The sequence below is a fragment of the Callorhinus ursinus genome, unplaced genomic scaffold (assembly GCF_003265705.2).
Source record: "Callorhinus ursinus isolate GAN/ISIS: 27379988/994484 unplaced genomic scaffold, GSC_fseal_2.0 scaffold6, whole genome shotgun sequence".
NCBI classification, from domain to species: Eukaryota; Metazoa; Chordata; class Mammalia; order Carnivora; family Otariidae; genus Callorhinus; species Callorhinus ursinus.
In genome coordinates, this window is record NW_027397068.1 from 48,944,495 (window position 1) to 48,961,226 (window position 16,732).

The 16,732-nt window shown below is 35.9% G+C and overlaps 2 protein-coding genes across 3 annotated transcripts in view; both read right to left on the bottom strand.

The window, feature by feature from the left end:
- VNN1 (vanin 1) overlaps positions 1-16,732 on the bottom strand; it is a 725,633-nt gene that overhangs the window by 422,801 nt on the left and 286,100 nt on the right. The window lies entirely within an intron of this gene.
- The window catches only part of MOXD1 (monooxygenase DBH like 1), an 83,976-nt gene that overhangs the window by 49,106 nt on the left and 18,138 nt on the right, over positions 1-16,732 (bottom strand). For both annotated transcript variants that reach the window (XM_025865565.2, XM_073893943.1), the window contains exons 2-4: positions 14,708-14,854; positions 12,911-13,078; positions 12,706-12,789 (exon numbers count right to left, since the gene is read on the bottom strand). In XM_025865565.2, the coding sequence (XP_025721350.1) occupies positions 12,706-12,789; positions 12,911-13,078; positions 14,708-14,854 (399 nt within the window). The remainder of the gene's footprint in view (positions 1-12,705; positions 12,790-12,910; positions 13,079-14,707; positions 14,855-16,732) is intronic.

Genomic DNA, 16,732 nt, shown 5'->3' on the forward strand with positions numbered 1-16,732 from the left:
CTCTTTCCATTTTACATATAGGTTGGTAGTGTTACCAAGATCATAAAAGGCAAGAGAAAAGCCACGGGGCATATCCAATAATAGGCCATACTACTGATGGTGATGAAACACCAGTGTTCAGTTTCCATCCAAAAAGAGTAATTTTGCCTTGAAGTCATGAAGTTAAAATAGCTATTATGGGGCACCTGGGTGGCTCAGTCGGTTAAGCATCTGCCTTTGGCTCAGGTCATGATCCCAGGGTCCTGGGATCAAGCCCCACATGGGGCTCCCTGCTCAGTGGGGAGCCTGCTTCTCCCTCTCCCTTTGCCTGCCAGTTACCTAACCGGTTGAGAAAGGCAGCTTATTTCACTAGACTTCATTTTCTGCAGAAGAAAATAAAATGTTTTCCAATGATAAAGGATAAAATGTAATGGTTGTGACCTCTTTTCAGGGCATATCACATCGCATATGAATTTCATGTGACTATTAATTCAAGCTGAAGAAGAAATAAATTATTCTGTAAAATGTGTTTTGGGGTGCTTTTAAGGCAATATTTTTTCAAATTTGGGCCATCAGTAAATTATCTCCAGAGATCTTTATTTGGCTCATGGTCCAATAAAATGAAAAACTAAATGATACAAACTTCTATGAAGAAACTCACACACATTAGATACCTTTCAACTACTAAGAACACGTAACTGACATTGACAAGGGGACAGACTTCCAACAAACTCAACAGTCAAATCACTCTCCAGTGACTACAGCTCTAAGGAAGACCCCCTAATTCCCACAAGAATTGAAAGGCCATCACTCTCTTCTGAACAGCCTGCAGCTTTTCTTTAAAGAACTAAATAGTTACATGCATACCCTGCAGTTAAGAGGTAGCCTTGGTTTCTATTTTGGAGACTATGATGCAACTTGCCAGAGTTTTAACATTAAGTAAAACTGGTAAGTTCAATGTCTGGGGATAAGGCTACACAATGGTATCATTCAAGATAAAAACCAGTGACCCCATTTAGGTACTAAAGGCCACAGACTGCAGTCCCTTTCAGCATTTCACACTAGGGGCTTTGGTACGATTAAGGCATTCTCTGATCAGAAAATGCAGTTACCCTGACAACAAGTAACTGCAGAGTTTCTGCATTCTAATCTGACATAACTATACAATGGATTTAAACTTTAGCCAGCAGCTGTGAGTTGGCTCTAGCACGTGCAGATGTTGGTTGAAGCATCAAGTGTTCTTTGCCACATGTGGGACCAGATGGAACTTCCACACAGACAATTGTGTAATACTTGGGAACTCTAACACGGAAGCAAGTCTTACTTTTTAGTCAATGACTACTGCTCTCTGCAAACCTAGAATTCATGTTTTGAGGCTAAACTAGCAAAAGTGCTCATACACGTTTATTTTAAAAATACGCCGACTTCCCGAGGGTGAGGAAGGGGGAGGGAAATATACAAACAGGAAACTTATCAACAATGGGCAAGTTACTTAACTTCTCTGGGCTCTGGTTTCCTCTGTAAAATGAGGATAATAATACTACCTACTTCCTAGGTTTTTTCTGACAATTGGGGATCCATGAAATGTACAGTGCTCTCAATAAGTGTTTTCTCATCATCTGATTTTCTTTTGGTGCTTAAGCACGTGAACAGAGACGTTGCATCCTAGGCACTCTCACCACACTTCCCTACCTCCCTAAGATCCATTTCGTTGTATTTTCCCCAAATTACTCTTTCCATACAGCAGGAGATGGTGCCCAGACCTTCACTCCTTTCTTTCCCCTATACTATATACTTTGACAGCAGCGTTCGCTGGCCAGTTTTAGGGTTTCTCTGTTATTCAGGGGTGCATCTCTTCTCCCCATCTGGACTGCGGGGGGTCCTTGGGGTGAAAGACTACATCTTATATCGCCTTATATCTGCCAAAAGACATAGTCTTGAGTGCTGTCCAAAGCAGGCGCTCATTAGACACTCATTGATTCTTCTTCGCAGTTGGGAGGGTAGTGCAAAGGGATGTATCCTGCTGGTTAAGATATACAGTGTATCAAGTGCACTGATTTCTGAAACATACCACCAAGGGCCTCTCCTATACTCTCAGGACTTCCTTAGGCAAGCTAAATGCCGAGAGGCTATGGGTAGAATTTACATGATCACTAATTGTTATTTACTTGGTCTTGCCTTTACTTAATATTTAAAGTTCCACATACAACAATTCAGTGAGATTTCAGTAATAACAACATCTCTCTTTATTGGTAATGGAATGCATTTAGAGTCACCAAGGTTGCCCTTCAGTATATAGTTTCTAAACTGGGGCCATTACCTTATAAACATTAATGTATAGAGTTAACTTCAATGTATATATTTCACTAGGCCATAAATCTTTTCCCTTCATAGAAGAAAGTATCCCTTATATCTGAATTAGTTCATGTTGAAATTTATAATGAAAGTCAGCTGTGGTTCCAGGAAACAGCTGGTGTTTTTGCGTCTCTGCATCCATGAAGAAATATGCAATGCTTCAAGGAATGGCCTATCTCAAAACCATAAACTGCTTAAATCTTTTTCATGTGCAGACAACTAGCAGTGTATTTCGATAGTAGATGTGTGCTATGTGTTCAGCTTTTAGGATATTTGTTGAATAAAACAGTGTATTACTATAAAAATGGCTATTGATGCTACTTAACATGAAGAACATTTTAGTAGGTGCTGTAAAATAGAACCTAAATACAGTCTTTCTCAGTCTCCTGGGAAGTTTTAATAAATATGAAACAATGATTCCTAATCAAGGAGTTTGTATGAAGATCACTTTGGGGAACTCTTCCAAATGATAGCAACAACCACCCACCAACATAAGGGCCTGGGCTCCATTCCTAAAGATTCTATTCAGGTGATTCATCCTAGATTATGAATCAAGAAAAATATAATGACTCAATGAAGCAAGATTCAACCATAATGTTTTTGATATGTGAGAGTAATATTTTTCTTTATAAAATAGTTATTAAACTTTTATGTGTAGAAACACATTCATTTTAAACACACCAAAAGAGGCTTGATAATTCAAAGAACACAACTACACAGTCTTTTATAACTTGATTAGGATTATCTAAAACTGACCTCTGATTTATGAGTTTTATAAACTTAAATAGTAGATATCTCATTTATTTAAAGTGAGATTCTACCACATATGCAGTGCTTTCCTGCTCATTCCTAAAAGTCCATTCATAAAAACTAGAGAAAAATTCATTGTTGCATCAAAAAGGAAACAATGGATGATCCTGTTTTGATAAGTGTGTAATTTTTTACATTGAAAACAGACACCAAACTAAAATTGGCATATATGTTCCTGTGGGAACACACATAAAAATTCTCTTTATTTCTTTTATAACTTTTTAGGACAACCTTTTATTACACTTTATTTTATAAATGTTATACATGTATCAAATTTATAAATTTATTTTATAAGTTTCCAGTTTTGTTAATTCCAATATTTAATTAAAGTCCAGAATTTTAAGGGCTAAAGATCGCTTAGAACAACCTCTCAGTTACACAGGTTGATGGTCTTTGAATTGTGTTATTAACATGAACTAATCTCTTGAGACACCCCGTACCGCAGCCACATTAACATCCACTGACCAATGGTTAGTGTGGGATCAGAACCCGTGCTCTCAGTCTGGCTCTTGGGCCATGCTGAGATGCCAGTACTTGTAGTTCTTTCTCCAACAACATAGCTCTTCTTGGCTTTAGGGAACTTTCCTCTGGGTGTTTTGCCATAAATTGAACTTCCAAATTTAAATGTTATTGTTTCTTCCCGCAAGTCCCTTCTCATAGACCGTTACAGTGAAGGGGAATAAAATAGGTCATTACCATTATTTTCACTTCACTCCCAAGAGGACTGTAACTCAGCTTAAACAGGAGGTTATGATCTTGCTCCCAATGATCCTTACGCTACAAGATGTGTCCCATAAGATTAGTAGGCTACTCTCTTTTCAATGAAATTTTTTTCCAATTCCTTTCTCCCTAACATCATCTCAGAGATTTAACATTCTGTGCCTTTTTATAGCCATATGCATAAACTTTCACCTAATTATTTTAACTCTAGTCTTATTTAAATGACTTCCCAAATCACAAGTGATACTTTCTATGTGTCATTTCCTGTTAATGAGTATTTCCAAAAATCAAGCGTGAAACAGCAGAGTTCTGTGTGCTCAAATGCCACACAACTAGGTCTAAGTCAGTTCCCAGGACCTTTGAACTGGTATCTCTGGAAGGTTCTGATGGAATTTGCTCTTGTAGCCTTTGGTCTCTGCACTGATCCTATAGGATTCAAAAGTAGCCTTGGCTCTGAGAAACTGACTCAATGGACCTGTGACTGGATATAAGCTATTAGACATCTCTCACCCAAATGATTTTTCATTGCAGCATATATCAGCTAGAAGGCTTGGGTTAGTAGAATTGTAGAGAGAAAGGTCCACTAATTTTGCTAGGAAATCTGTGCTTGGTCTTGGCTCTGCATCACAGAATTTGTATAATAGTGTTAAGCAAGTTACTTATGCAGCTATGCCTCGGTGTGCTCGTCTGGAAAGTGGTGCTAGTTCAACTTACCTTGTGGGAGGCTGTGAAAAATCTAACAAGAAAATGTATTTAAAATAGTAAAAAATAGATAAGTGTATTACCTGCATACCTCCCTACATTTAAGTAAAAGTCACTCTTATCTACATATTACCATATTTCTTCTTATACCTATTTTGCCATCAATACCTAGAATCCAACATAAATATCTTAGCACAGATTTAGTGCTTTCAATAAAAGTGTTGTTCATTAACTTATTTACCAATTTTTAATAGTCAATAATTATCAATTAAATGTGCTAATGCTTTTCAGTTTTGTTGTCCAACCTTTTAGACTACTTTAGAAAAATGTACTAAATTTTTTGGGAGTAGAGTTGGGTGGTAGAAGAGCAACAAAGAAAAATAAATATCTTTTTCTGTCTGTTGAAAATGGTATTATTTAAGGTCACAGAATGGAAGGCTAATGGGTGACCTAAGAATGTGAAAGAAAATTTCCCAGCGGATAGTCACCAGCTGGCTTTTATCCTTACTTAGACAAGAACAGGAGGAAATTAGCTTAAATTTCATTTGGGTTAGAATAATGGAAGCTAAGCTATGAAATCTAATTCCCAGGGAATCTTTTCTTCAAAATAAAATAGAAACTGACTTCCTACCAAGGTTTCAGTGCAGCCCTGATAAGTATGAGAAAGTACTAGATGAAGTTTGAGTCGTCCATCTCTATAATCCCCATCAAGAGAGGAAAACGAGCAATTATGAGCCTTTTATGCAACAGGTGTTTTCACTTGTATTCATTTCATCTTCACTGGAAATTATTTTCCCTATTTTACAGGCGAAGATGTAAACTCTGCAAGTTAAGCTTGCTCAAGGTCATCAAGCTAATGAAAAGCAGAGTTAGAATACAACTCCTCCCTATCTCCAGAGTCTCTACTATGCACTGTACCAACCTGTAAGCTTTGCTCACACAATGGTACTCTTAATTTCTATCCTTATTTAAAACTGACATTATGTCCAAGATTTAGATTTATTTACTTATTTATTTACTCAGATTCATTTCATTTAGGTTATTTCCAAGATTTAGAGGTATCTGAAATCCAATGTAAATTGGAAATACAGCTAGTATTTATGAGCTGTCCAATATATGCCAAAGATAAAAGAACTCCATGAATATTATTTCATTTGATAATTGTACTTATCATTTGAGACAAGTACTATTATCTCTATTTACAGATGGGAATCTAGGTTTCAAAATACATGCTAGGAGAGCCCAGGCCCATGGGCCTAAAGAAAGGGGCCTTTAAACTTCAAGGGAAGCAGTAGGGTCCTAAGCATTCTTAACCCAGCAAGCCTAGGAATGGTGAGAAGCAAGAGTATCTGCAATTTAGACCACAGGGCATCCAAACCCCAGCACATAGTTCTTTTAGGTTTAGCAAGTCATAGATATTTAGAAGTAAAAAGAGCCATTTGAAATCATCGGGTCCAATCCCTTTATCATACAGACAAGGAATTTGAAGACCAGGGAGAGGTTAAGTACTTTCTCTAAGGTCAGAAAGCTAATTAGTGACAGAGTTAGCAATAAATCACTTCCATGAAAAGACATGCTTTCAAAGTGAATTCAATTACCTTGTATTCTCAAGTGGCTATTAAGAACACCCAAGTAGCTAGACAATCTCCAATGTTTCTGTCAAGTAGATGTAACTCAAGAAGATCTAGAAAGGAACTTTGCAACACTGACTCAGACAGCAATCTTTAAAATGTGCTAATTTGAGTCAACTCATTATTGTTAGGAGCAGAGTTCTACCAACTTTTTTTCTGTACAAAGTTATAATTTCAGCCACAGTAAATGGCCAAGTATTTTCATCTCTTCTAGTGGATGAGAGATATATAAAATGTCAGATACACTGAAATATACATATATATAAAATTATTTTGGCATTTATAAACTTTGGATGACAAATTCCTAAAGAAGAGGATTCTTATGATTTTACAGCATAATTTTTCTAGAAGATAAAGAATTTTCCATTTTGTCAATGGGTGACAAGATGCACAGGTGCCAGGGGTAATGCATTGGTATTAAGAATTTAATAACCAAATATAGTGTTGCCAAGTATTTAAAAGGAATGGAAAGTATTTTCACAGAAGACATACTTTGAAAGTTAATTCCTTTCAACATACTAAATAGATATAGCTAAATATCCAAAGATTTGCCTTTAGGAGATATGGTTAAATTGGTAAAAAGACAAAGGGAAACATTGGTAAGCCAAAAAAGTTCAAGAGAGTTGGACGTAATTGGGTGAAAATACAACCATCAGTCAATAGTCAATAGCAAACACTGGTAGTCTCCCATCTAATGAAGTGAAACTGAAGGTGAGCACATGAAAAAAGAATGAGAACTAGAGCATATTTGGAAACGCATCCTGAAGACAAACCAAAATGCTATTTCCATCAGGGAAGAAAAATCATCAATGAAAATATATTTTGAAATATCATGTCAGAGGAAAAAAGAAAGAAGATATACTGACAAAGAAGAGATCATTCTAATAGTTATCCAGTCATGTAGTTTGACACTGAAAATTCTTACAATTTACTAAATTTAACCTAGAAGTCTTACACATTTTCAGAAATAGAAATCCTCTATCACACTTGACATTTCTGAATATGTTAATGCTAAAGTTTCCCTTGTGATGGTGTCCTTTAATTTAGAAGAAGGAGGAGGAGGAAGAGAAATAAACATAATAGGGAAGCTGACCAGCAATGTTTATTTAACATGGTACATAAACCCACATGTTCATGTCATATGTCTAGGACAGGAGAATCAATTTGTGAATGACTATTTCATGGCTATACAGTACTCTGGCTTCAAGAACATTTCATGGTCATTCAGTGTCAATTATTCTTAGATTTTCTTGTCCTAGGAAACATTCCCCCAAATTAAACCATTCAGATTTATGAATGGCACCAATGGAAAAGAACAGCAACATCTAATATCATGTCAAGAAAGATGTTCTGTTCAGTAGCAAGTATACGGCAGAGCATCTCCCTTCTGCATCTATTGATGAACAAAATGATGATAGTGTTTTGTTTATCTCAACTTTACATTTCTCTACAACAGAAAGTTTTCAAGGTGGCTTCCCTAAATGAAATGAGGGATAATCTGGGTTTTATTTGGAATTCTGACTGTTTAGAAAGGGTTGACTGGTTCGGGATCCCTCAGCAACCCAGAAACCAAACAAGATGATTGACAGATTAGCAATTGTGTATTGCTAGTGATCTACATAATTTTATTTAGTTACTTATTTAACAAACACTATGTGCCAGGCATTGTTCTAAATACGTATGTTAAATTCCTTTAATTCACTCACCTATTAGGTGAGAACTATTATGCCCATTTTCCAGATGAGAAAAGTGAGGCACAAGGAAGTAAATAATTTGCCAGAGGTCACACAAGAAATAAAGGTAATCCTCTCTTAACACTCAGCAATGGTCAACCTTTTAGCATGACGCTCTTTCCTTTTCTGGGTCTCCTCACTAAACAGCAGTTTTCAGTGAAAAGTCATTCAGACAGCAACATGGAAAAAAAAAAAAGGCCTGATAATAATTGGGTTTGTTAAGAGTTTTCCATGTGTCAGATACTGTGCTAAGTGGTAATAAAAAATTTTTTAACTGCTACATAACTTTCAGTCCAAATAATCCCATAAGGAAGGTACCATTAGAATTTAAATGATAAAATGGAGCTGTTGGTGACAAATAACCTTCCCATGGATAAATGACTAATAATGGAATGAAAGCGTCCAGATCTTGCCCATCATAGCACAGAACCCACCTACGAGACCACGAAGCTTACTGCCACCCTATTAAAAAGGTGGGCCTTTAAGGCCAGATGGCTACAGGATGATGAGTCAGCCTGACTGTTTTTCTTTTTTCTCCTCTTTAACATGATAGGCCACCAACAATTATTTATTAAATCAAATAAGACAGATCATGTTTAAATGGAGGAGTTAGGAGTTCCGTTTATCAATGAGAGAATTCTCTGGCAATAAAAGCTCCAAAAAAACTCCCAAAAAGCAAAAAACAAAAAAGACCCCAAAACCAGTGTGTTAAACCAGCTGATAAACCCAGCTTCTAGCAGAGCATATCCAGCTGTTACTATCAGGTGATTATGATATCACTATTGACTAAAGAGAGTAGAAAGAATCACTTCCTCCTGAAAATTTAAATTTAAGATAAAGTTACTTATTTTGCAAAGCTTAAATAGGGTCATATTCAAATAGGGCGCTATGGGCTGGACAGTGGGTCTCGAGAGTCACAGAGGTGGTCTCACATGAGAACAGTGGTTTTAATATAAATTACTAAGAGTTTTCTTTGTATAATCTCCATATCTGTCTTCTAGTGTGATATGCTGTCATCTGACAATACAAATATTTTCAAATCACAATTTTAAACATTTTTCACAAAAATCAAAACACAAATCACTAAGTTGGAATCACAAGTGAATTGAAACCACCAATAATTTTTATCACAATCCCATTACTCCTGCAGATGAAATTACTGACCCTTGTTCATTTATACTTTTAGAAATTACTTACCTTTGTTAGTTTATAATTTTACAAAATATTTACTTTATTTGATATTTTCGGTAGTAAATTATTTTTATCATTACATGATTAAAATTTAAATTAAAATGTAATTAACTTTTTTAATTTTAGTCATTTACATTAAATATATTCATAAACAGCCACTGATATATTTTATTTATCTGCTTAGTTTTATAGTTATTACAACTACGAAATGTATATTGGGCAGTACTATTAACATTTAAAGTACAAGTACACACTTTTCTTTGTTTGAAATAAGAGTCCAGACAACAAAATTGATTTCTCACAATATTACTGTTATCAATATGTTCTTAAAACTAGCTGCAAATGACACATAATATAATACAATATAAGAGCAATGTTCTTTTTTCTGAGAAAGTACTTTTTGTTTTTTGTATCAGAGAAGAACTGAGGCTTTTTGATCCAGTGATTTGTAGGACACAAAATAAGGAATAAGGACAAGTACCTAGCTCATGGCTTTTCAAAACACAGGAGTCTTTGTGGGGGTTTTTTTGTTGTTTTTTTATTTTTTTTTTTGAAAATAGAGCTACCCTATGACCCAGCAATTGCACTACTGGGGATTTACCCCAAAGATACAAATGTGGCGATCCGAAGGGGCACCTGCACCCCAATGTTTATAGCAGCATGTCTACAATAGCCAAAACACAGGAGTCTTTGTCTTTGATTCTATGAAAAGAAGATATATTTTTCTTAAATTACTAGAAATCATCTCTGCTAAGGAAAAGAGGATGGAAATTAGGTAATTTCTTAAGGTAAGTTTTAGATTTATGAATTCTACGGTAGAAACGTATTAAATTTTTATTGTAAACTGGCATAAGCCACAAATTAAAACTTTTTAAAGACTGTCTCAAAACATATACAACCTGAATTATTTTTACAATCTTTATTTTTAAAAGTTTTATTTATTTATTTGAGAGAGAGAGAGAGAGAGAGAGAGCGCGAGCGAGCAAGTTGGGGGAGGGGCAGAGGGAGAGAAAGAATCCTCAAGTTGACTCTCTGCTGAGCAGGGAACCTGAGGCCGGGCTTGATCCCAGGAACCTGAGATCATGACCTGAGCCGAAATCAGTCGCTTAACCGACTGAGCCATCCAGGTGCCCCCATTTTTACAACCTAAATATTTTGAATTTATTTTCTACGTAAAGCTTTCTCTTCTCTGGTTTTTTTCCTTTTTAACATTTTAATTTTAAGTAATCTCTACACCCAACGTGGGGCTTGAACTCACAACCCAGAGATCAAGAGTCATATGCTCTACCGACTCAGCCAGCCAGGTACCCCTTCTCTTTTTGTATATTATCCTTAGGTTCATTTCTGAGTAACATGTTTCATAATACTTAACGTCTTTTAAAACATTTTAGGGTTTAACAACAAGCTCAGGAATCTATTCTATAAGTGGTATTCTTAAGTAATAATAGAATTTTAAATTCCGGCCACCAACCCTCTCCCTTGCAGCACCCAAATTTTGTATAACCACACCTCTCTCCCTCAAATCCCCTCTTGCTAGGAGTAAAGAACTTTCATCGTTTAATAGAACTCCAAATACTTAATACATGCCCACATATCTGACTACTACTATGATAAGCATGCAATGGAAAATTCTTAGATGGGATACCAAGTAAATGTCCTACATAGAGAGTTAGAACATATACTGACTCCCCTTAAGAGCAAATATTTTTTTCATTCAACTTAATTATTAGCATTAATTACAATGAAGAATAAAAATGCATTGATGTAAGTGGTTAAGGACATCATATCCTATCAATTAACATTTGCTGAAAAAGGAACCAGGGACCTATTTTGTGAAACATTTGCTTTCATTTCTGACCCTGTAGTTTTTTACATTTGTCCCTTAAGCTGAGTTCCCATTAAATTTACTATAAATGACACACAGTACTATATGACACATAGTATATATAAATACACCATTCTCTTTCCTGAGAAAGGCTTTTCACTGGCACAAGGGAAGGCCTTAGGCATGGTATTAAGGCACATGCAAGAAACAGAAAATAACATTGCACAGAGATTAGTGGCTCATTCGAAGTCTCATTGTTGGTAAGTCTTCTGATTACAGAAATACTCTACAAATATTTAGGACTACTTAATAATTCAATAAACATTCCCTCAAACTGTTCCTCTTGTCTGTGTAAGTAGTTATGAATCATGTGTGTAAATAAAAGGCAGCTCTGTGCCTCTGGACAAATATATTAGAGATTAACAAATTTAAGTCACTTTATAGAATGTACTCAGTGTTTCCATCTCTGCCAAAATGTTTTGAGGTTAGTAGGGACAGCGTTATGATGGACCACCTTTTACAGACAAAGAAGCCAGGGCATTACCCCAGAGCTACTCACCTGAGAGCACGTAGTTAGTTCAAGAGACAACCTGTGAGTCGATCTATGTACTTCCTTCTGGATTCCAGTATCTACAAGTTTGCTCCTTTCTCACATCCACACTGCTTTGTTAAACAGTCTGGGGGCTGACAAAACGCTGATGACGTCGGTCTTCTGAATGTTTAGAGTATTTGTATGCATGATTGAATTCTATCTTATTCTTTCCTGTGTCTAGGATACTTTTCCTACATTCTTACTATAGGTTCTTTGAGCGCATGGATTATATATTCAGCCTCTGGAACTACCAAACAGTTTCTAGCACAGAACCAAGGACACGTAATTCCTTAAAAATACTTGTTCATTCACTAACTAGATGCAAAAGTTTTGGGACACTATTCCTGGTAGAGGTGGGAGGGAATTATAGGCCACAGGCAAACAGGGCTTCTTTCTTACCCAATTCTGAATTTTTTAATTCTGTGGGAATCCACTAATTTTCCTGTTTTCCTATTTTCAAAAAATCACTATAAAAATTTTTTTTTCACAACATCCAATATTTACAATGCAGCAGACATTTTCAAACAATAGGTGGTGGGGAATGTAATCTTCCTGTATATAATTTATTGATATGCAAATATATTATTTAAATGTCAACTCCAGCAATTCCAACTGTACAGTGTTGCCTAAGAAATAACTAGTGTTGGGGCGCCTGGGTGGCTCACTTGGTTAAGAGCCTGACTCTTGATTTTCACTCAGGTCATGATCTCAGGGTCAAGAGACTGAGCCCCCCCTCAGGCTCCCCATTGAGCATGGAGTCGGCTTGAGATTCTTTCCCCTCCCTTTCCCTCCCCTTCTGCTCCTCCCTGCCCCACACTGTGTGCACATGCACGCATTGTGTACTCTCTTTCTCTCTCTAAAATAAATAAAATCTTTTTTTAAAAAGAAAAAAGAAATAACTAGCAGTGTTCAAATGCATCCCAAAACTTTTACCTTAAAAAGTAAAATTAGGAGACAAAACCCAAAAATCCTAGCTATAATCCAAGATTTCTCTCTAAATTCAGTGACTCCTAAGATAGGGTGTGAGTCAGATAAGCCAGTTCTTTGTTCTTGAAATAACTTTCACATACTTGAAAATCATTTCTATTCTTTTAGTCATTTTCATTTTAATAACAATTTTTCCTCCATTCATACACATTAAATTTAGCCTGTGAGTGAGTCACATACCTTTATTACATGATGTTTATCTTGGAACACAGGGATCTTAAACATTTGGCACCAATAGGTCGTACCTTTGTTTGGGATGGGGACCTGTCTTAATAAAAAGGGGAGGGGGACACAAAGTCACACTGTTAAACAGCATGTAAGTAAAAACTCTCACATGAATTCAAGAAACCCACCCTTCCAATCATAAAAACCTGAAAAAACTTACGTCCTGATTCACCAGGTCAAAGTATGGTATGGCTGTAGACAACACGTTGGTTTTCTCAGGATTCAAAAGCCGTAGACTTTTAGTGCCACGATTGGAGTCATGGTACTTGGGGCCAGCTTCGCCCACATCTTCATGATGGTAAGCCCAGATCACTCTCACAGTGCTCTCCTGGTGATCAGACAGGGGCATTATTATGTCTCATGAGAGCACCGTCCTTACCACTGAGCTGAGTTTAAAGAACTCTACTGAAAGCCAGATAGAGACGTGAAGAAAAGAGAATAATGACATTTGGAGCCCTCAGTATGGTCTCTAGCATTAATTGCGTCAATTTGATTACATCATTAAGTATCCAAATAGATGAGTTTCTTTTTGGAAGAGACGCTCTCTCTCAGCATGCAAGATTATGTCTTCCAAGAGAGAGCAAAGAGCAACGGACTCGGTGGTTATGCTTTCATGCACATGGCAGCAGTAAATCATCGTTGTGCTAGGTCTGCAAACTAGCAACTCATAGTTACCAAGGAAATATTCTTGTTAAGATGCAAGGATTCTAGAAAATTAAAACCTGTTTTAATGCCATGCAACATTTTAGGGAAAAAAAAATAAACAGAATGAAAATTAAGATGACTTTCCGGGTCGGCACCTTTTCGTTCATAACAGATTTTTCCCAGGCATTAGCCCGGTGACGTGTATGAATTGACAGAAAGTGCAAACACAGGAGGAATTTCTGATTTGGGGTTTATTATCCTAGAATCTAGCTTCAGTCATTTATGAATCCTGGGAATTTCCAAGGGACTAGGGTATCCCAATGAGGGAAAGTACTGTCAGGTGAAATTGGTTTCCATTTAGCAAGCAAGAGAGATTGCCCAAGGGACGCTAGGGCAGGGGGAGGGCTTGCTGAGTTATAAAGAAGTTGTTCAGTCCTCCCACAGATCCAGGTGTCTGCCAGATCTTTGTAATAAGAACTTTGAAAATAAATAATAAAGCACAAGCTATTTATTTTAAAAGCTATATTCTTTCTTAATAAGTCAAATGACTATAATTATTTTTCCACTTAAAGTATAATTGCACTGTATATTACATAAAAAGTGATCCATGTCTTTGCATGTGTTTTTTTCTTCTTCTACTCTTTATGCTGAATGTTAATCAAAAGTGTTTCAGATTTTTACATTCCCATTTTTAAAGCTTTGATTTATCAAATAAAAAAGATAATTTGATTGATCTATACAAAATAAAATCAATCCAAGAAATTCATGGAAACTTCCCAAGTACCACATGAATTATATACTGTCTAAATATTTAATTTGCATATGCATAAAGATATTAATGTTTGCGTGAAGTCTGACAATAAGAAATCTTGTATAACATGTCAGTAGGCAATTTTAATCAATCTACTATTCATCTCAATTTTAGAAATTTACAAAAATGAACCAGTCACAAATCAGATGAATTATACCCTGATATTCAGTATCATCATTCCTTCTTGTGTAATACATTTTTTCCAACCTTTATGTACTGTGTATTCTCAAACTTTATACAGAAAAAGCTAGAAATCTTACAGATAAAATCATACTCATTTTAAATGGCCCTTGAAAACGTGAGAGTCACACAAAAATTGCCTTTCTTGAAATATATAGTCTTAGATTTTTGTGGCTTCTAAAAAGATTCCAAAGCTATCCTAAAACAGACTGTGTGACTTTGTTTTCAAAGGTAAATATTTGTTCCTTTAATTCTACAAAGTGTTTCACAACCGTAAATGTACAATATATTCGTGCATGTATTCTTTCATCGGCTCCTTACCGTTATACTCTTGTCATTTATGTCACATGTATGCAGTTCTCTGGTAAATTCAACTACTGTGTGGGTACTATTTTCCATGGCATATTCCAGGTGGTAGTCTTGCTGAGCATCTTTTTTCAACTCTCTATTTGCATTTGTAAAATAATCCTGTGGAAAATATGGAAAAGAAAAATTAGGACATCCCAGATTCAGAGATTAGGAATATTTATAGGACCTTAAAAAACTGATTCTGGGTTTGCTTTTTACAAAATTCTGCATCTATAATCATTTTTAAAGTCCTGGGAATTTTCACGAAGTTGGAGTATCCCAACTAGGAAATCAGTTCTCTATGAAAGTGGTCCGTATTTGAACTTCTGGCCATTCGGGAAAATGTGATATGGATTTACAATTACCACATGGTAGAGAAGATAATTCTACATCTAGAATATATTGCAGGCTACATGGGAATGCCAAAGAGGAGTAAGGATTCTAAGAGGGAATGAGCACTTCCAGTTGAAATGATCAAAGAAAACTTCCTGGAGGAGATAGAGTCAGGAGTCTTGAAGAGAATCAGTATTTCAGTGGAGTTAAGTATCAAAGGGTGGAGATAGTAGAGAGGATTTCTCAATATCATAGAGCATTGAAAGAGATGGAATAAACAGACATTCAAGATCACCTAGTACTTTTCCTCCATTATACAAATGAAAAGAGGAACTTCCACACTGTGAAATGGCTGGCTCCAAAGTGAATTGACTAGTTCATGACAGATAGAACCAACCCAAGGTAAGCACTTTTTCCACTGTTAACCCCGAAGTTATGGGTCATTTCAGTATGTGTTTTAGTAGCAAATGCTTATTAAAATGAAATGCAATGGAAAAGTATGGAAATAAATGAAACTCGAATTACAAGATACTGAAAAACAGGGGAAATTTTGTTTTATGGATCAGATATGATTTTTGTGCTAAACTTGATCAGTGGTATACAGATCACTTCTGGGAGGCAGACAAACGTAATGGAGAGGTCATGGGCTTTGAAATCAAAATGGCGAGGACCTGACCCCTAGCTCTACCCCTAAATAGCCTTGGAGAATTGTTGAAGTCAGACTCTGTGAGCTTTTGTTCTAACATTAGTAAAATGGGGTTAATACATACCTATTTTATGGATTTTGAAAGATAAAGAAATGAAACAGTATATGGGGAGAAATTGCCTATAATGGTTATTGCCAATTTAATGCTAATTTCCTTTCCCCTTTTAGAATGTAGTTTAGTTTTTATCCAAAATATTTCCCTAGACCACATGCCATTTACTTGCTATATTTTACCATTTGCCTACTATACTACCACTTGGCCCTTACTAATATATTACTATATTATAAAACTCATGGTGCTAATTTTCATCACTTATAGAAGACACAAAATTTGCCTTAATTGTACTGGCCTTTCTGTACATGATGATATTTTATTTTTAAAAAGCCACAAATGGCTGATTTAGAAAATGCATGCTGAAATATAATTACAATTATTTTTACTAACATCAAAATTACATAATATTACATAATTTTCATTCTGTTTATTATTTTTCCCTAAAATTACATTTGAGGAAGTGATTGCCATGCTTGGTGAGGAAATGATTGCCATGCTTGGCAAAATACATACATACATACATACATAAAGTATACCAGGAAAAAACTTAAATTGTAAATGTCACACTCAAATGGACGGCATTTGGCATTTTTATGCCTAGTATCTTTTTAAGGTAGCTATCAAGTATGTGTAAATTTGACATTCAGATATTTGCTCAGACCCGTTATTGGTGATGCACAGAGTCTAACTAATCTTTTTTCACCCTGGTGACAACTACAACTCACTGAGTACATCCCATGCCCCAGGCCCAGTTCAAGCATGTATTAATATATGCATTAACTCATTTCCACCTTCACATCAGGTCTATGAGACAAAACTGTTTTCCTATTTCACAGACAAAGACACTAAAGCATAAGAAGGTTAAGCATCTTGGATGTCTGGGTGGCTCAGTTGGTTAAGCGTC